At 43.8% G+C, this 21,419-nt stretch overlaps 1 protein-coding gene across 3 annotated transcripts in view; it reads left to right on the top strand.

Annotated features, from left to right (window-relative positions):
- Positions 1-21,419, top strand: part of ryr2a (ryanodine receptor 2a (cardiac)) — a 710,821-nt gene that overhangs the window by 294,095 nt on the left and 395,307 nt on the right. For all 3 annotated transcript variants that reach the window (XM_070545357.1, XM_070545356.1, XM_070545355.1), the window contains exons 63-66: positions 6,314-6,429; positions 14,045-14,109; positions 14,797-14,918; positions 20,180-20,229. In XM_070545357.1, the coding sequence (XP_070401458.1) occupies positions 6,314-6,429; positions 14,045-14,109; positions 14,797-14,918; positions 20,180-20,229 (353 nt within the window). The remainder of the gene's footprint in view (positions 1-6,313; positions 6,430-14,044; positions 14,110-14,796; positions 14,919-20,179; positions 20,230-21,419) is intronic.

Raw genomic sequence — 21,419 nt, 5'->3', positions numbered from 1 at the left:
GCAATGAAGAAGGTTTCTTTTTTAAACAAACGTGTCTCTCAAATATTCTGACATCGGCTCATGCCAGTAGTACAGTGACATCTCTTCATGGACTTATTCACTTCCAACATTGCACTTATTTGCTCAGCCCCCCCACAGCACTGTCTGTTCTCTTAACTACTGTTTTCATTATTTGACCTCACTGAAACTATTTTAGGAGGTTCTGGTCTCATTTCACGGACCGGACTGAATACATTTCCATTGGTCAGTCTACCTCTAATCCCCACACAGTCTCTGACCCCTCTCTCCATAGCAGCTTCAGACCATCTCTAAACGTGTTCATCAACAAGATCTTTTGGATTGTGGCTAAACAACTCACAGCTGCTCTTGATGAACATAACAGATATATTTTTCATTCAGGTTTTTGTAGCGCTTTGTCCACTGAAACAGCTCTTCTTAAGGTCTCGAATGAATTTCTGACCCACTGTTACGTCCCGGACAGGAGGTGTTAAAATGTGAAGGAGGGGGCAACATAAGAAATGCGACAATGGATTTAAAATGGGTTTAATTGTTATAAAGGGTTCTAAAAACAAGAGCAAACAGATGGCGAGCGTTATTAAAATAATGCTAATCGGAAATTTCACTATAAGGTTAACAGTTAAAAGACAACTTATCAACTATATAAAATACCTGGTTAAAACTTTCTTAAAAGTTTTAAGGTGTTTTAAAAACACAACGAAGTTGATGAAAGTCTAAAAACTGAAGCAGAGTTAACCTTCAAACAGAGTCAACTAAGTTGACATCAACCAAAGATCCCTATGGATCACTCATAGTTTTTTCCTTTAAACTCCCCAACTCAGAGTTAAAACTTTAAAGTTAAAGCTCATCACAAACGAAGGGGTTGAAAACAAAATAAGGCCTGGAGGACAGCAGAACCCCTGCACCGCTGCCTCCCAGACTGCTGAAGGCACCGGCTTTTTATCCCAGGTGTGGGTCATCAGCAGGATTCAGCTCAGCTGTGTTCCTCAGCAGCCTGGAAAAGAGGAGGAGGAGGGGTGATGTCGGGCTGATCACCAGGGCTGGGTGATCCTGGCTCCTGCATCCCAGTGGCCAGGCTGGTAGCCGTAACACCCACAGTGATGCAGGGTACTGTTCTGTTCTGGTCCTGCTGGACCTGACTGCAACCTTTGACACTGTTGACCATCGCCTGATACTGGATAGGCCACAAGACTGGGTAGGCCTATCAGGAACTTCTCTAGAGTGGTTCTCCTCTTATCTGTCTGAGTGTTCCTTTTCCATGGCCATCTCCAAGTTTCGGTCCTCCACCACCTCCCTTACCCATGGTGTCCCACAAGGTTCTGTGCTGGGGCTTCTGCTCTTCCTCTACCTGCTTCCCCTTCGGCACATTCTCAGCTCCTTCAAAGGAACCTCCTACATCTTTACGCAGATGACATCCAACTGTACATCTCCTTTAAGCCCCATGAGATGTCTAAGCTGCAGCTGTTACACACCTGCTTAGACTCTATCAAAACCTGGATGGCTGGGAGCTTTCTACAGCTGAATGAAGATAAGACTGAGATCCTCATCTGTGCCCCAGACAAGCTGGTTCCCTGGTTCTTGACTTTTATGTAAAGTTCATCATCGTCATCCCCATCAGAATTCACCGTCTGTCTTGGAGGAGATAAAGGTTTGGATGAAGCAAAGTTTTCTCCAGTTTAAACAGCTTCAAAACCGAAGGCATTTTGGCTGCAGCTCCTCACCAGACCAAACATTAACCATAACCACTATCTCCTTTTCTGGCTCCAATATTTCTCCTTCATTGGTGGCTACAAATCTAAAACCCTCATCAGACACAATCTGTCGCGCCAAGTCTACGCACCCTTGGTGTTGTGCCAAGTCTACGCACCCTTGGTGTTGTGCCAAGTCTACGCACCCTTGGTGTTGTGCCAAGTCTACGCACCCTTGGTGTTGTGCCAAGTCTACGCACCCTTGGTGTGACAGTTCTCGTTCGATCCAGGGGGTCGATGGTCACTGCCGGTGGTGTAAACTCTGATACCCGTAGACAGTTCCAATAGGACCCGTCCAGTCTGAGATCCCTCGACGTGAAGGCAGGAAGCTGGAATGCATATTTGCGTTTAAGGCGGATGTTTGCTTGGCTCTTAGAAGAGCCAGTTGTCTGGTATCAGCCGCAGCGTTGCAGAGAGGCTTTGACAGGAGGTCAAAGGAGAAAATGGTTTCAAAAATGCTTTTCCCGACTTGGCCGAATCAGGAGTCAGCTAGAAACTGAATTACTCGTGAAGAAATTCTTGTTTTATTAAACCACTATGTTATGAGTTGTGGCCAATGAGAATTTGACACGAGTATTTACCAGCATCCCTCAGAAAGCCACGCCCTCCTCAGATACAAAGATGTTTTTAACACTTTGAATGAGAATGTCTTAAAACTCTTATGTGAGGTGCACATTAACCTAATGAGTATCTTATTGTAATGTTTATGAGTGTAAACAATGATTAACGTGTTAAATCAACACATAGTGATTTGTGATATAAATGGATCATTGTAAGAACAATATTCATTTCAAATTCATTGATTTAAACACAGATTATTCAAACATTTGATTTAAACATCTTGTTCATTCATCACATGTGATTTTTTTTAACTTAAAAGTGTACAATCATGGAGTCTTCACTTGTTCAGAGTGAAGAGTGTTGACGTCTGCCTTTTGCAGAGTGCAGGAGCCTTGGGAGATAATGTTTGTCTGGATGTTTGGTCTTCTATCTGTAAACACACCCTGAGCAGAACCTTCTGGATTTAGAAGGTCCAAGAGAAAGTGGATTTATTTCTGTACATGAAAGGTTATTATGTTGATCAATATATAGGTGAAAATTGACCCTTTCGGACGTTACATGTGGCTCTCCTCACACACCAATGCATCAATGGTCATGCACGCCTCTGCCTTAAATAACTCTTCAATCCACAACACTATCTATTCCACTCTGTTCACTCTAACCTTCTTGTCTTTCCAAGGTCCACTCTCAAGACCATGGTCTTTCTGAGGCAGCAACACTGTCAGGCTGGGGGTTGGTTGGGGCACTGTAGAACTAGAGAGTTAATGACTTCTGCAATAGATAGGTATCCAGTGATAATGGAGAATAGAATTTCTTATGATTTCTGCTGGAGAGAAGGGAAGGTGACGCACAAGAGTAGACAGCAGGTGGATATGATGATGATGAAATCTGTTGAGTCTAAGGGGTGAGAGGCGGCAAACAGCATGAAGGGGTTAGTCCAGTACTGTATTTCAAAAGCTAAACACTAGGAGACATGGATAACCTGAGGGACCAACAAGAAGTACTAGAAATACTAGAGAATAACAAGAAGCTTTGAAGACTCAAGAAGTTAGCTGGGAAGAGATACGCAGGGTAAGCAATCATCCGGGCTTGTGATGTAGTCTCCCTGCTCCTTATGGAGCCAGACCAGTTGGTGGAGAGATCAGAACAAGCTGAGCCCACTCCTTGACACTGTGTTAGGAAGCCACTCACCCCAGACCATGACATATGCCACCTAAAATAAATAGTTAAATTTTTAGCTCCACCATAAAATCACAAAAAGTTTCTCCACTTAGGATGCAACCAGGAAGATTTCAGTTTAAGCCATCGACATATATATATATATATATATATATATATATATATATATATATATATATATATATATATATATATATATATATATATATATATATATATATATATATATATATGTACTGGACAATTCCTGTTCATGGGTTTGTGTTATAAGTTTTTAATCTGAAATGGGAGGTGGCCACCACCGCCATTTTGATTGTGTCACACGTCTCATCACGCCCAGACAATTCCATGAAAGGAAAAAGAAGTGAAGCCGAGGGTGGAGCTGTAAGGCTGGAATCAAATTACGGCACCCGTCGAACTGAAACGATGTAGCTATAAGCTAATGCTGAGGTGGGAGCTAAGCTAACGGAGGTAGCTGCGTAGCTACAACCAGAGTTAACTGTGCACAACACCAGAGCTTCTGAGTCAGAGATACGCCGGGCTGACCGCTGGGTAAAACCGGGTGGAACACAGAGGTCTCAGAGAGCTCCACAAGCCGGCAGCCGCACAGCAGACAGAAGCCGCTGCAATCAGAGATGCACCGAGCTGCCGCTGAGGGGAGGGGGCCATACCGATAGTCGGAACCCAGCTCCACTATTACGTTCTCGACTCTAGTTAAGGGGAAAAACCAGGGAATGAAACGGGTTGTAAAATAATAATTTATCTTTCCTTGCGTTCAATTATAATTACAAGAATTTACAAACAAAACAAAAACCCAGCTGGGACCAGGAAGTTTTACACACAAAACAAACACAATATTTGGCCTTTCTTTACCCACAAATTATCTTTAACTGGTACCAACAAAACAACTAAGATCCTAAAGCTAATAACAAAAATACCACTAAGTTTAAAACAGATCCTCTCCACAGTTTGGACCAGAAAAGTGCAGAGATTTACTCTCATTTAAAATAGCACTTTCTCAAGATGTTAGCAGACTACATCATTTAACAGAGAAAAGGGAGCGTGGAGTGGAGTCAACCCATGGGTAGGAGTTGCTCCTCGTGTAATGGTTCCAACGATGTTTTATCCTCCTCATGTGGCAACCGCAATCAGTCCCAATCCGCCTCAGCTGCAGCTTCTGCTCTGGAGCTGTCCGTTGATGTTATTTGGGGCAAAGTTCACACAAGGCTGCTGGTCCTTAGCAGAGTCAAAGAGTCCATGTCCCCAAAGGCTCAGAGGATCCATGTTGTGTGACATGAAAAGTAAAACACAACCATAAACTTCACACAAACTACCGGGGAACGTAACATCCACCAACATGTTATATTTCAACCCATTTTCTAAAGTGCAGCATTATGATAAATGCACTGGGTTTTACCCTATTACATTTAAATGTCATGGTTAAACAGTACATGTTAACATCTAAGCTCAGCTCGGCAGTGACCTAAAATACATAAATATAATTTTACTTACCGAAAAAAATGAAGTGGAGACTCCTTGGACGCTCTATTAGTGCAATTAATGCCACAGCAAGTCATTTTGTCCAACAATTGCACAAATAATATCCAAAAAGAACGCACAAACGCTACAACTAATGGTCTAAGTTGAGAGACTGAAAATAACGGATCAGTTTCCAGGCGAGGCCGAGGCTCTACTGAGGCCTTTCCACGTAGCTAGCTCTGTGGTCACGTGGGTCTGATGCTCATTAATTATACAGAATTTTAGTCTTTTAATACACTTAAACAGAAGAGTGACAAAAACATTCACCCCCTCAGAGTTGTCATGAGTGTAAACTAGATAATTTAAACCTAAAACATGTTCTGGTACCAGGCTGTAAACATGTTTATTTCTGCTGTTAAATTGGTATTTTAACATGGGAGTCAATGAGGATTTGCTCACTTCTGACACCAGCCCCCAGTGGATGAGGGTGGAACTGCAATTTTTGTCATTTCCTGTTTTGTTTCATTTCCAGATCCGAATTATGGGGGCTTGGTTTAAACACAGTTTTCCCGCTGGCTGAGATGGTGCTGGAGTATACAGCATTAACTATTTTGACGCATTGTGCTTCTGGGTCATCAGTACATTTGTATTTCCAATAGTTTCCAGAGTTTATCCAAACGTTTGTTGGGCAAACAGCTCAAACAAACAATTTCCAACTACATAGCCCCAGAGGCAACAGAAGCGGAGACACAAGAAGAGCACAGCATTGAAAGAATTTAAAAATTCCAACTTCCTGCCAAAATAAAAGTGTGGTCAGAAATGAAACGACTCGTGATCTGACCTCATCGGGTATCAACTGCCTTTTAAAATCGTTTTTCTTTTTACGATCTCATGAGGCCCTTTGAGATCTTGTTATAAATGGGCACTATAAATAAAACTGTATGTCTATTTTTTTATTATCATGTGAGGAAATTCATAACTCTCTTGAACATTCTCAGGACCTTTGGAATTCTGCTGTAAGTTTGTCACCGACAGTTGCAGCCCAGTGGTATACTGGATTTACACGGTATCCCCCACTGTTATCCACTTGGTGCTCCCCTTCTTGCACCAACAAAATGTGGCGATACTCCTTTATTTTCACTTTTAGTTCAGCAACTGTGTTTTGAGTACCTGTGATGTATGTATGAAACACTTGGGAGGATTTCTTTTCACGTGATCTTTGTGCTGAGCTTGTACTTCCTCTAAGACAGCTTGAACGAGTAATCTGGGCAGAATGCATCATCGTGTCGAGTAAATAGAAGTCTATTTAACGGCTTTGTGTTTTCCAGAGGTGTGAAATCCCAGGAGCTGGACACTCCGGCTATTGAGAAGCGATTTGCTTACACCTTCCTGCAGCAGCTCATCACATACGTGGACCAGGCCCACCATCATATGATGGAGTTTGGTGAGGTTTGTTTACTCTTACAAATGATTGGCTGAGCTATGTACTGCAACTCATTCAACAGGTTTGTGTAAAAACAGATAAAGAAAAAAGTTTTGTTTCAGCAATACCTAGAGGTCTCACCTATTGTTGTCTGTGTTAAAAAGTACATTTCAAAACAGTGGAGGTAAATCACAGAGATGACTTATAGCTAAACAGTTTGATGTATGTAGTTGTAATTAGCATTACTGCACATATGAAATGTTCAGCCTGATGTTCAGAGACTCGCGTGGATAGTCCTGGGCTGTATTTCAGATCTTCATTTACTTTAATAGAGAGAGAGAGAGAGAGAGAGAGAGAGAGAGAGAGAGAGAGAGAGAGAGAGAGAGAGAGAGAGAGAGAGAGAGAGAGAGAGAGAGAGAGAGAGAGAGAGAGAGAGAGAGAGAGAGAGAGAGAGAGAGAGAGGAGGCGATGACCAACGCGACACGAGCCATTTTCCTCTCTGTCTTGTCAAATGCACCACGTACGTTTTGAATCGAGGAACATTGAACATCATGCAAACTGAAAAAGAGGCGAGCTGAAGAAAACTTGGGAACTTCTGAAGCAACGTGAGCTAGAGAGTGAGCAAGCAGAGTGGTCAGTGTGTGAGAGTGGGGTACCGGAGCTCCTCCGGCTGCAGACTCAGATGGTTTTGTGTGCAGGGAGGGGCAGGCGCTCTGTGTGACTGGCCAATCACAGAGCGCAAAACTGTCACTTACCCAATCAAGGACACAGATATTACTCGTTTTACGCTCGCACTCATCAAAAATGCTTTATCCGTACTGGACACTCGTCTGAAACTAGAATCCAGCTCAACCCTAATTCAAATGACGGCTGAGAGAAAAAAAAATGATATAATTAATGACGGCTCAGCTGGCCAGCCTGTTGAAAGTACATTACTATTACTACTCTACATGAAGTTGTGGAGACAGGTGCTTACATTTTCTGCTTTGTGTAGCCGATGCCGAGGATGTCCAGGCAGCCATGGTGACCTTGTCACTTAACCCAAACTCAATGATTCATAAAATTCTGACACACTTTGCAGGAATGAATGGGGTCAAAATAATAGAAAGACATCCATAACCGTAGGCGGTGGTAATCAGCTATGGCACAAAACGTTTTTGTAAATGGGAGATATTAGTAAATTAACTTTAATAAGTTTAAGCTTGTTCACATACACTAATAACTAAGGAAACTAAGGAAAAATATGGAAAAAATATATATTTTTTACTTTTATCATTCTCGACCGGAAAAGGGTGGCTTGCCAACTCCGGGTCGGGAGAGAGACCCTACCTCAAGTGGAGGAGTTTAAGTATCTCGGGGTCTTGTTCACGAGTGAGGGGAGGAGGGATCGGGAGATCGACAGGCGGATTGGTTCAGCGTCTGCAGTGATGCGGACGCTGAGCTGATCTGTCGTGGTAAAGAGGGAGCTGAGCCAGAAAGCCAGGCTCTCGGTTTACCGGTCGATCTACATCCCAATCCTCACCTATGGTCATGAGCTTTGGGTAATGACCGAAAGAACGAGATCGCGGATACAAGCGGCCGAAATGAGTTTCCTCCGTAGGGTGGCCGGGCTCAGCCTTAGAGATAGGGTGAGGAGCTCGGACATTCGGGAGGGACTCGGAGTAGAACCGCTGCTCCTCCGGATCGAAAGGAGTCAGTTGAGGTGGTTTGGGCATCTGGTCAGGATGCCTCCCTGACGCCTCCCTGGGGAGGTGTTTCGGGCATGTCCTGCCGGCAGGAGGCCCCCAGGTCGACCCAGGACACGTTGGAGAGGTTACATCTCCAATCTGGTCCGGGAACGCCTTGGGGTCCTGCCGGAGGAGCTGGTGGAGGTGGCCGGGGAGAGGACGGTCTGGAGCTCCCTAGTTGGGATGCTGCCCCCGCGACCCGGACCCGGATAAGCTGAGGAAGACGACGACGACGACTTTTATCATTGAACCAGTAAAAAAACAACAAACTTGAGATTTAAAATCTAATTCAAGAGTGTCCTGGCCAAGAAAGGCAGCAGCTCACCCTCAACAGTAATCAACACACCGTTTCCCCATCATAAAACAAAAGGACCTTATTACATACTAACTTAACGATTGGGCATTTTTTTGTTTTCTTGATGATTGTGTTTGGTGGCAAAATCACCCACAATCCTCCGTCAGCTACAAACTCTGTGTGAGCTTTGGCTTTAGCTGCCTAGCTCCAGGTTAGCTTCGGTAGCAGGAACGTTGCTACCTCTGTGGTTAGCTCTGTTAGCTTAGCACCTAGCTTCGGGTCAGTTAGCTATATTGGTTCCATTTGATGGGTGTTCCCACCCTCACAACACCACCCTCAGCTCCACTTCTTGGCCCATTTTTGGATTTTTCGGTAGTGACGACCAAGATGGGAGTGAAAGGAACCGCCACCCTTAGGCTTCAGGTAGTCCGGCCTGAAGAGGCAGGCTTTATCCATCTATCTCTTTCTACAGTCCGTGGTACAACATCTGTTCCTAAATACACTAAAGTAATGTACAGTTGTAATGAAATAAAAGAAACGTTGGACCCAACAAACTTGTATAAACCCTCATGTTTACAACTGACAAGTTTTCAACAGAAAATAGGTTGATCCATCACCAATACGAACAACAGACAGAAGGCAAAGAAAGAAAAACAATAAAATCACAGTCCCTTTCACAAAACAGAATTCAAAAGTAAATGGAAAAACACAGAATAGACAAGGCATTTACACTCAGGACAAGCCATCTACCTTAACTTGAGTTAACTGTGTAAAGCCGGGCGGACACTGTGCGACTTTTTCACTCGTAGCACTCAGCTTCAGCTCAAACTGTACGACTTCCTCGCAGGGCAGATCTGAAGAGTCATGCGCTCACACTGTACGTCTGGTAGCAACACGTCGGACCTAAAAATATGCTAAAAATAGCAGTTTTTTCACAACACGTCAGACTTTTTTGTCTTGTTTTGCCTGTTGTCCTTCGGGAGTGCTGCAGGAGGACACACAGGGATTTATGGGGGTTGGATGAGGAAAACGAAATAAAGAAAGTAAATCTGTGTTTTGTGATCAGTTTAATTTGACATGAACACAACAAACACGCTTTCTTGACAATGTTTGAGAGTAAAAAAAGGTGTAGAAATTAAAATGAACAACGTGTGTTATTAGGGAAATAGCGGGCGAGCGGCGTTGATGCAGGATTGCGCATGCGCCGTGAGCGGTTCCGATGCTTATTGGGTCGCAGCTGCTCGCAGCGCCGCTTCAACAGTGCGATACCCTCACGAGGGACGAGCAAAACATCAAACATGCCAGAAGTCTGTGCGAGCTCACGATTGCTTATCGGTAGCTGGTCACGTGGTGTTAATCGCCTCTCGTAACCCCCTGTACACTACACAACCGCTCGGCGCAAAACTCGCCCCGATCTCGTGGATTCTCGCACGAGTGGAAAATCGGCTCAAAAAAAAAGTCGCACAGTGTACGCCCGGCTTTAAGGAAGTTAAAGAGCAAATTGCAGGTTAATTTTTTTTCTAATTCATATAAAATTTTGTCCAAAAAATACCATTTGAAAATCTTATTGTGGATATTTGGTTTTAAAATCCATAACAGCAGAGTTTTCTAGTAAAAGTTCCTTTCTCTTGTTTCTAAATGTGAACCTCTGACGTAACCAAAGGGAGTTAGAAGCTTAGCAGCCTCAGCTCAGTGTGGAGTGGGTAGTTTTAGGGTATAGAGGTCATGTGATCCAGTCAATGTGTGTTTACTAGTGTTGGGTTGTGTTCATGTTGATAAACTAGAGTGTGTGAAGGCTGCTCCAACTCCAGCCTGTCTGGACATCGAGTCCACGGGTTTCCAGATCAGAGAAACAACGCCTCTATATCCGTGCCTGGGGGTGTTTTTGTGCAGCTGCAAAGACAGACTTCTGTAGCCCACATCGGTCGGTACCGGGTCAGGGAGGTCCGCGCTGGGGTCCGGAGATTTGTGGAGGGGTTTAAAAAATTAAATGTGGATTTCTGGAGCTCAGATCACCGTCAGAACCGACCACCAGAAGAGGCATGCGGCTCAGCGGGCCAGCTGGTGTTTGGGTCGGAACCAAATCAGAACCACCGCCTGGACCACCAGCATAGGATGCACGGCTTTTAAAAGTTCCATCACGACTGGCTCGCTGGTGTCTGGGTCGGATCCAGCTCACAGAAGCCTGCATGAGCTCCAGAACCGGATGACAGTCGGCGCTCTCCCTCTCTCTAAGCTAAACTGCGTTAGGTGAACGGATATTAAAGAGTATGAGACCGCTGACAGACGCTCATTAGTATTAATATGATATTAACTGACTGATACTACTTTAACTGTCTAGTACATGATAGTAATCTGTACCATATTGTGATGCTAGCACACGAGTTTAAGCTAGCATGGTTAACTCACCTGCTGCTCCCCCGCTGCTTCTCCTCTATCTCTCTGCTTTGGTCGATGGTTTCTCCCTCTGGTTGGTCTCTACTCTCTGGGACGTGCAGCAAACTCATAACTTGATGGTTTTGGTCCATCAGAAGTAGAATAATTAACATTTAAAGTTTTCTCTGTGTCAGAGCCACATTAGAGTCCATATTTTCTCTGGATTAAGCTAACAGGACTCCAGCAGCTGACGTCACTTGGTTTGGCAAAAAAAAAAAAAAAAAAAAACATTCTCACAAGAATGACTCTAAAAGCCTAAATAATTAATGTTTGTGTAAAAAACGAGTTTCTATTATGTTTCTCTAAACATTGGTTCATGGGTGTCTCTAACCTGCTATTTGCTCTTTAAACCAGAATGGAAGTTAAACCACAAAACAGCGAGGTTTGCATAGTTAACCGACATCTGGTCTAGATATTTTACAACGAAACATTTTCCCACACCCAAACACAACCATTCATTCCAACAGTCAATCCATGCAGGCCAAATAACAAAACGTAAAAACGATTAAAGGAAACAACACACAAAAATGAAAGTGGCTCACATAAAGAAAAGTTACAGATGTCGCTTGTCTTGAGCTAGGGTGAACAAATGTGGCTCAAGCCTGATTTATACGTCTCCGTCTGCGTGGACACACGCAACGCCTTTATGCGTCGTCGTACAGGCTCTTCGACGGGCTAACGGGGGGTGACGGAGACATGCCCAGAATGCTAAACATCCGTCGAAAGTAACGGAGACCGCAAGCTTGTGATTGGTCAGGACGCAGATTTTATTGATCCCACGGTTAAGGCGGCACATACACAAAAAATAATACTTGTAAAGTAGCCCGTTACAGGAACCTTCAGCACTCAAAAATGAATCAAAACTGAGTAAAAAGTAGAAAATAGAAATGAAATGTGGTTCATTTTCATGCTAAGCTAGTCCTGTACCTTGGAGTGATATAACACAATGATGACAAAGCTTCAATTGAAAAAGGTAACTGGTTCATAGCAATCCAGTCCGTGTTAAAGTTCAAGCATCGGAGCACCGGTGGAGAACCGTGCAGCCCAAAATTGGTTCTGTTCTTCTAGCAGCTGTCCGCTGCTTATAACTCTACCACAGCATCCCTAACAACTCCTAATTTGGTGAAGGCACATTCCTACGCCTGCTTATAATAGCAACATGCTGTTGTAGGAGAACGGAGTCTCCACCAGTCACCCTATAATTTACGACTTCAACAGTTTCGGCTGTCTCCACAGCCTCTCATGAAGGATTTCCTCTTTGGGGCTCCAAATGAAATAGGATGACACTTTCTATTCAAGCTGCAGATAGTACAATGGTTTTATATTCTTTTACATACAGACACAGTTGTTTTGCAGATACCACATGACTTTCCACAAAGAAACAGCATAAAGGCTCACACATACAAATGTGCATCCTGGTATATCACACATGCTGAATAGAGCTCAGATGGTGACGTGTAGCGGGATGATGCCAGTACCAGTTAAGCTGAGGAGTTACACACTCTTACTGCAGAGGGGATGAATGACCTACGGCAGCATCTGGGATGTCTCAGTCTGCCTCTGAAGGAGCTGTCCATGGTCTCCACAGTGGAATGCAGTGGGTGGGAGGGGTTTTCCAAGATGGAGGCCATCTTCCCCACCATCCTCCTTTCATACAGCTCTTCCTGTCTTAGTCAGAGCTGCCTGCACCCCAACAGACCACAGCAGAGCCAAGAACAGAGCCATGAAAGGATTTAGCATATTCAACATGTTAGATTGTCTTGGCCTATTATTAGGGATGAGCCGGATACTCGTTTCAGATGAGTATCCGGTACGGATAACGCATTTTTGACGAATACGAGCATGACACGAGTCAATATCTGTAATCGTGCTGAAGGAAAATCCTCATTGGGTAACTGACTGTCTTCACGCTTTGTGATTGGCCAGTCACAAAGAGCACCCGCCCCTCCCTACACACAAAACTGCAGCCGGCCGGGAGCGCAGTCCGGCTCATCCACGCACACACACAGACAGTAACGGATCTTGCTGTGATTGCTTCACTCTCTCACGTTTCTTCAGTTTTCCCCTAGGTTTTCTTCAGCTCGCCTCTTTTTCGGTTGAATATTTAAAGTTCCTTTTTTCGTAACTTACCTGGTGCATTTGACAAGACAGAGCTGACGTGCTGTGTTAGTCACTACCTCCACTCCGGTCGGGTTTTTTATTTTTTGATCTCTCTCTCTCTCTCTCTCTCTCTCTCTCTCTCTCTCTCTCTCTCTCTCTCTCTCTCTCTCACACACACACACACACACACACACACACACACTAATCAACATTGTTTTGTTTAACTTTGTGTGGGGCAAAATGCCAAGAACGTTAATAAAAAAAATCAGTTTAATCAAATAAAAATAAAATAAAAATATATAAAGTTGTGTCTGGTTCTAGCATTTCATATTTCCTAGTTCCTACTGCATGAGTTCAGATGCATTAATCCATGCACTCAAATATTAATGTTCTGATTTTATTGAAACACTTGTTCTGTAATAGTTTCTTTACTATTGTGATCAAAAATATTTAATCTCAATTCTGAGGCTGCTCTGTAAATAGTTAAAAAAAACAATACACATAGCAACTTCTGATCATTCCATATCAATTTCAGACTTAAAATAATATATTGATGTAAACCACGCCCACTTTCTGTTAAACCACGTCCACTTCCGGGTTATGCCACGCCCATTCCGAGTACAGATACATATACAGATAATTTAGTTGGTTGAACAGATACAGATACAGATAGTGGTGTACTCGCTCATCCCTATCTATTATCGCTGTGTGTTTGGTGCGGATGAACCAACGTGCTGCCTGTTGTTTCAGAAAGAATCAGAAAGGGAGGTGATGGAAGCGCACTACACAGGGCAAGTGAATTTGGTGTGTGTGTGTGTGTGTGCTTATAGATTTAGCGGAGTGATAACACAGCAACACAAAGTAGGAGCAAAACTGTCATATTCATGAGTTTTTGTTGCCATGTGTGTGTGAGGGCGCTCATGTTTAGAAAACCGTCCAACCATTTAAATATCTCCTGTCTAAACCAGGCCCTAGACCAATAAAAATGCAGTAGAATATCAGTGAGTGATTATTTTCCCCCCACATCATCAGGTGAACATCTAAATCTATGTGAGCTGACTTTTTTAACTCCTTTTAGATGTGGGAGCTCGGCTGGAGGGAGAGAAGATTCCTCACGAGCAGCAGATCAAGTTCTTTGGAAAGGTCACTGCTTTTCTACTTTCTTCACTCAGTCACTCGTGTTTCACTCACAAAATCAGGACAGATACACCCTGATGTGGTGGTCATCATTAGACTAATGAACTGATTCATCTGGAACACACAGCTGCTTCAGGTGTAGCTGAATAAAAATGTTGATGTTTAAACTTTCCCTGAAAATGTCCTCTTCATACCTTTAGCCATCTTTGTCTGGGAGGAAACCCGTAAAATGTATGCCCAGATTGCTTTCCTTCACTTGAGTAGCTCGTGGCTTTTGGGCAAAAGCGTTGTGGCTGAGTGGACAAATCACTTGTTGCACTGGGAGATGCTTGCAGAGGTCTGACCTGAATGCTGTCACTCTCTTTTCTGGTGCTGCCTTGCCTCTGCCAGTGAGCCCAAGAGCAGCTGTGGCTAAGATGTAGCTCATCACCACCAGTGTGTGAATGACTGGTTGTGTCGTAAAGCACCTTGGAGGGTTGTAAAACCTTAGAAGGCACTATATAAATACAGATCTTTCACCATTTTCCTGTCCTGACCTCAAAGCCCGTCATCCTCCCATAAAGATGAGATCACGATACGGTGAACAAATATGTAAAGCTGCTCCGCCAGAATGAAAACGGAGAGAAAGAAATGAGTCAGTTGTTTTACTATTTTGATAAATGTTGTCTTTGTGTCTGTTTGGTTTATTACTAGGTTGTCTTACCCTTGGTGGACCAGTACTTTAAAAACCACAGGTTGTACTTCCTGTCCACAGCCATACATGCCATCAGCAGTGGAGGTCACGCCTCCAACAAGGAGAAGGAGATGGTGACCAGGTGAGTAAAAGTCACAACTAACAAATCAGCCTGCAGACCTGAGCCTGGCTGATCTAAATACTGTTGTGGTCAGAAGTTTAGGTGCTTTAGTCGTGAATCATCACTATAACGGTTCCTAACGATTGCATAACACAACATAACTGCAGTGATTTGTGGCTTTTTCCAGACCCAGATGTAACAAAGGCTGACAAAACCCCCAGATGCAGGTGGTAATGTAAACCACCACGTTTATTTATTCGTTTATTTCCCAATGTGAGCCAATAATGGAAGGATTGGTCCAGGGGTTTCATCTGAGGGACACAAAAACTATTCTTGTATGGTGAGGTCATGTATCAGATCATCTGTTTGGTTTTACACCTAAACTGGGGACAGACGAGCATCTTTGCTCTAAAGGAAATACCGAGTCTGTGCAGCAGGGACAATAAAACCATATTTACACGCTTCAATTCAATTCAAGTTTATTCGTAAAGCGCCAAATCACGGCAAGAGTCGTCTCAAGGACCTTCACACAGCAAACATTCCAATACAGGTCAGTTCGTTAAGCCAATCAGACAAAAGTTCTGTCATGGTGGAAGTTCCTGACCCACATGAAAGAATCACACACGGAAAAACAGGTACGATTTTACAAAACGTTGATTATTAACAGGAACTATAAAGGGAAACTAAGGACACTGTTCCAAAAATGAGACCGTATGAAAGTCCGGTTCTAAAACAGAAGAACAAATGGGGTGAGAACCAGGAGACCAATGGAAAATGGAGTCATCTTACAGTGCGTGAACAGAGGACAGGCTGGAAGGGGGAAGGCTGGCCAGGTCCAGTCTGAGCTGGATCAGGCTGAGGCGAGTGGGTTGTAGTGAGGAAGATCCAGGGCAGGTGGACGGTGGAGAGCGGGCAGCCGGGGGAGGTGAGCAACGCAGAGATAGACACACTTCAGACAGGCTGGGATCGAGACTAAAACCCAAGATGGTTAATCTGTGGACAGGGAAATCCAAGTTAGGACAGGTAACCAAATCACAGAAGTTTTCAGAACAATCCGACTGGGACAGGACGAGGCTGGAGGTTATCCAACGCGAGTACCAACCAGCGCTGAAATCCCCTGGCCTTGCTGCCGGGAAAATCAGCCACAGCTGAGACTGACACACCCACCTGCAACGAGCTCAGAGGAGCAAAACATGATGAGTACATGCAGATTAATATAGAACCATGACGGTTCCCTGTATAAGGAACCCAGCAAATTGCATCAAGTCACTGACTAGTGTCAGAGTCCTTACAGCAATCCTCATACTAAGCAAGCATGCACTGATGCCTGCAAACCTTTAATCATGTAATCACCTAATCATGAAACCTTTCTTAAACTGCTTGATAGGAATATTCCTACATATCTAGTGAGAATCCAAGTATATCGGTACAGCTACCACTCCGTAGTTAAGTGGGGGACCGCAGAGTCTTCTATCTTTCTGTGTCAGCTCCACACTTTGACACGTTTCGCTCTTGGACTTGTCCGTCTCCTGGGGAGTGTTACAAAGCAATTCCCCTCCAGGACAACAGAGGGCGTAGCGCTGTTCTGGGGTATCCTGTCATGCATCCAGTCCAACAGTACATTTACTTTGTGTTTTTGTATTTCAGAGACCTTCTAACACGGCAAAATGTGTCCCTCGTTCTCCTCCACCTCTTCATGTGCTCGCCACCTCTAAACCCACGTTTCCCATCATTTCCATTCGCGAATAAAATGCTTTCTTTTTACTCCTCCAGTCACGGGTGAATAAAACGTTCACATTTTTAGACTGTCTTCAAGCTGCTTCATGTCTGCTGCTTTCTTCATGTTTTTGAGGGCGCAATGATGAAAGCGGTGCTCTGACCAATCACAAGCTTGCATTGTCTGTCTCGTTGGACAGATGTTTGAAAAAGTGGGCTGAACTCCATCCATCCGTGTGAGCCTGCTGGAGAGCCCTAGCAAAGACAGATACTGGCGCTGTGCGTCTCCATGCCATCGAATACGCTTTACTGTCCGTAATGGGATACAACAAGGCAGCGTTGTGTCTCCTTCTCTTTGTAGACGACTTTTCTAGGACCCTGAACGACTGAGGGACTGGCTGTTGGGTTGGAAATTTAGTTTAGAATCATCTAATGCACACATGTCAGACTCAAGGCCCGTGGGCCAGATGCGGCCCGCGGAGCATTTCTATGTGGCCCGCGAGATAAATATCAAAAATATATTAAAACTGGCCCGCTGGCCGATTTTACCGCAGACTCCAACTCCCATGATGCTTTGCGGCGTCAGCGCGGAGCCGACGCGCCCCCTCCTTTGTGTTTTTTCCAGCGTCTGCTGCCGGTGTCTGCAGCTCCGCTGTCTCTGACAAACTAAACACTCCTCTCACTCAGCGCCGAGTTCACTCAGCTGTTTTCTGACGTTGAAGCCCAGAAACTGAGATTCTAGCCGCTCAGTAATGTGTTCACGACTCAAACAGAAAGTTTTCCAACTAACGTCCAGACAGAGCTGATATAACTCCAGCGAGCAGCGACACGCTCAAACCAGTACGGCTCTGTGGCTGCTGTAGTTTTTATTTTTCCTCCCCGACACACAACAACGTGGTCAAGCTGCTCAGACATGTTCATCAGCACAAACCTATGTGAGCACCTGTTGTCATCTAATGTTGTCATTATTATGATGAAGATGAACAAAACAACAGGAGTCTCCTCCTCAGCTCAGATCAACCCCATGATACAGGTATCTGGCTGGAACAGGTGAGCATCACAGTAAACCAGTGGAGCAAACTGAGCTTTAAATATGTTGGTTTTATGCTCTTTTTCTGCTCCAAAACATGAAAGTTAACAGGTGAGATGTTGCATTTTCATTTAAGATAAAATGATATTTTTATTTTGTTGTTGGCCCGTGAGAAAAGATTTAAAAGATTTATAAAATGCTGATTATACCACAAGTAATGAATACCACTGATGCCTTTTATTGAAAACTGACTTGCTCGTGTGTAATTTGGTTATTCCACATTCAGTGTTAATGCAGAAATATGTTTGTTTCCAAATTTAAAGGTTCAAAACTGCATAAATGTTGATAAAGAAAATGTGCAAATTTGCCGTCACTTTTTCAAAAAATATTAAGTTTGGCCCTCGACTCCGTCCCAGAGTTTCATCTCGGCCCCGTGTGAGTTTGAGTTTGACACCCCTGTTCTAATGTATACAGATGATCTGGTAATCTTCTGTCCATGTAGTGCTGGCCTACAACGACTGCTACGACTTTGTTTGCAATGCGGTTTGGACTTTGATATCAACTACAATGCAACTAAATATGCCATCATGATTGTGAGGAGTAAAGGGGACTCTAAACTCACTTATCCAGATTTCTTCTTATCTGACAGCGTTGTCCAGGTTTGTGATGAAGTAAAATACCTGAGTTACTGGTTGAATGTCCTGATCTGAGCTGAGACGCCGGTCTTCTGTGTGTGTGCTTCAGGCACAAACTTCTGCGCCTGAAGGCTCCTATTCTTTGTGTTAGAGGGGGATCCGGCCCATGCGCCAGCGTAGGTCTATGGTAATGATTGTTGCACCCCAAGGGACAGCAAACATGCCACACGACCTTTTGATTGTGGTAAAACTTTTAAACTAAACCTAAATGCAGATTATGCATGGTGTTTATAGTCTGTATGATGAGTGGATCATTGTGTTTAATTTTCAAGGTGTATACTTGCTGTGATTCCTACGTTCTTCTTCTTCCCCTGCCTGAGAGACTGGTGGGGCAGCGCCCCCGCTCCACCTGTGGACGGGCTGCTAGTGCTTCACGCTCTCTCTCAGTGACAGAGAATCATGCAGCTGCACATCCTTGCTCTGTTCTTCCTTCATGTTGTCGTGTTGTTGCTCTGATCAGCAGATCAGCTCTGACTGAGGCGTGAGCAAGGGCGAGAGAGGAGCTGCAGACTTGTAGCTCAATAAATGGGGGAAATTCTAAAACATGTGAAGGGAAATTTGTGTGTGTTCATCGTGTGGTAAAAACAAACAGGATTTAAGGGAATTCGTGTTGATGAGCTATTAACGCAGATACGTCTTACCCAGAATATTTTACTGGTGAGGTTTTTCTGCTCACCATCAACCTCCTGAAACCCATACCAGGTCAGCATAGTCGGCGTTTCCCTGTTTCCTTTACAAATACCTTTTAATCCACGCTGCAGCAGCAGCTGCTTTCCTCCCATGCTAACGCGGGTTGATCACATTCATTCACAGTCACGGTTGGCCTACATTTACATCACAACAACTGTATATTACTACATCCGGGTATTCATTAAGAATAACACATCCCAGCCCAATGTCTGGTTTTACCAGGGCACAGTGCCTGCGGAGGAATGACTGATACCCATCATCTGGGAAATGAAATATTAATGGTTCTGTGTAACCTCTGTAATGCACTCACGGACCACTAGGTTGGGAATCACTGATCTAGAAAATGTGTTCAGGTAAAGTTGGAAAAACCTGGATAGTCATCCTCCTCCTTCATACGCTCTGTGCACCAGACCCACATCATGATGCTGCCACCTCCACGACTGACAGCTGGTTCTGTGTACTTAGGTGGGAAGGCCTCCCCTTGGCTCCTCCAGACAGACTCCTGTCTCTTTTGGATCAGGAGCCTCTCAGTCCATGTAAATGCCAGACAGGTTTCAAAGTGGACACTGGTGTTCCAGCAGGTTCCACTTCATGGTGGGATTGAGCCTCCATGGTTCCACGGTTGTTCCTGAACATCTGAACTAGTTTTCTTTACCCGAGCATGGTCACTGAATATTGGTCAACCCAATACATTTTTTATGCCGAAAAGTAAAACTATTAGCAGTCCTTCACCCAGATTACTAACAGGAAGTTAACAGACATTAAATGAATGTACACTCAGCACTGCTTACACAAACATTTAGGTGTAGTAACATTCAAGCTGTCCCAAGGGGTGTGACCCCACGAGGAAAGTTGACCATTGGGCAGGATTGATGGTTTATCCCTTGAGGTCCATGTGGCAGGGCTGAGGAGTGAGCACCACCTCACCCCTGCCACACCCATTAGGACAGTGGGAGGGTTATAAAAAAACATTAAAGTAATATGTTGTAAAATAATTTTGTCCTAAAAGAAAAAAAAATCAATGATTAAAAACTTAACGTGACGAATCACACTTGTTATGACACTTCTGACCACAACTGTATTGTGTCACATTTTATCTTCCTTTTCAGACTGATTCAATTCTTTTGTTTCCATTTATCAAATCTTTTCAGTCTTTTTTGCAAACTTGGAGTTCTTGTCAGACACAGGATATCCTTATTTGGTAAGAACAGAGTAACCAACTTTTTAAATGTGCATCCTGTCACTACTTGGTTAGCAGTCATGTTCTGGTTCATTTTGATGGATGCATTGCCATTTTCATTGATTTTTTTTTTTCATTTTTGTGGGATGTTATCACCTCTCGAGATCACTGGAATTGTTTGGTAATTATGTGTAATACACTGAGCCATGGACGCAGTTTTTTTGGGGGGTGGGGGCAGGGGGGCCATGTCCCCCCAACTTTTTCCAAAGTAAATTTTTGTCCCCTGCTTTTTTTTATCGTACCAAAAAAATTACACTGTATTAAATAGACACTGATGAGCACTAGGACTAAGTGGAAAACAACTGCTTGTCTCCTATTAGAACCGTGCATACGCTCATCTATTGGCTCTGCTGATACTTGAAAACATGTGATTGGCCGTTCCTGCTGTCACTCCACATTGTAAACAGGACATGCTCACTTTTCTGCATGCAGTTCTGCATTCCTGACATTGCATGAAAAGCATATTTTTTGATCCCCCCGGTCCTCATGCTGGTTGTGTCCCCCCCACTTCTTCAGTCAAAACTACGTCCATGCACTGAGCACACATCCAGTACCCAGGTTGCTGTGTAGCCTAGTTAGCGATCGTAAAGCCCCCAACAAAGGGTTAATGATTTTGCCTCTATCCTGGATTAAGACTCCACTATTCTCTCCATAGCACACACATTACATGTCCACATCATTTGTTTATTCATTCAGTACTGAAAAGCAGTCAATGCTTATTGAAATCACTTTAGATAAAACATTTATTATATAATGTAATTAACCTGTAAAGTTATCAAATCATTGTATGAGCCAGAATAAGATTCTTTTTATTAAGGTAGAATAGTTCTGTCACGATGCGAGCAACGAGGAGGTTACGACCCAAAATGCAGAACCCAGGATGACACGAGGCAGGAGTTGATATAAAGAAAAATCCTTTTATTTGTAGGATGAACCAAAAACAAAAAATAAATTCAAAAGGCTGGAAGCCAAAATCCAAAAATGTTTGTTATGACGATTCTTCCTGGTGGCGAGGTCATAACAGCTTGTGTTTTGGATCAGAAAGCACACAGTATTCTGGGCAGACCAAGCTGTCTGGACAATGTCAGGTGACCTCTGACATTAAGGCCTTTCCCACGCTACGCAGTTAAAATGTTAAAACTCACCCCTTT

This window comes from Nothobranchius furzeri, chromosome 16 (assembly GCF_043380555.1).
Source record: "Nothobranchius furzeri strain GRZ-AD chromosome 16, NfurGRZ-RIMD1, whole genome shotgun sequence".
In the NCBI taxonomy this organism is placed as follows: Eukaryota; Metazoa; Chordata; class Actinopteri; order Cyprinodontiformes; family Nothobranchiidae; genus Nothobranchius; species Nothobranchius furzeri.
Note: the sequence above shows the minus strand (reverse complement) of the source record. Positions and strands in the feature narration are given on the sequence as shown.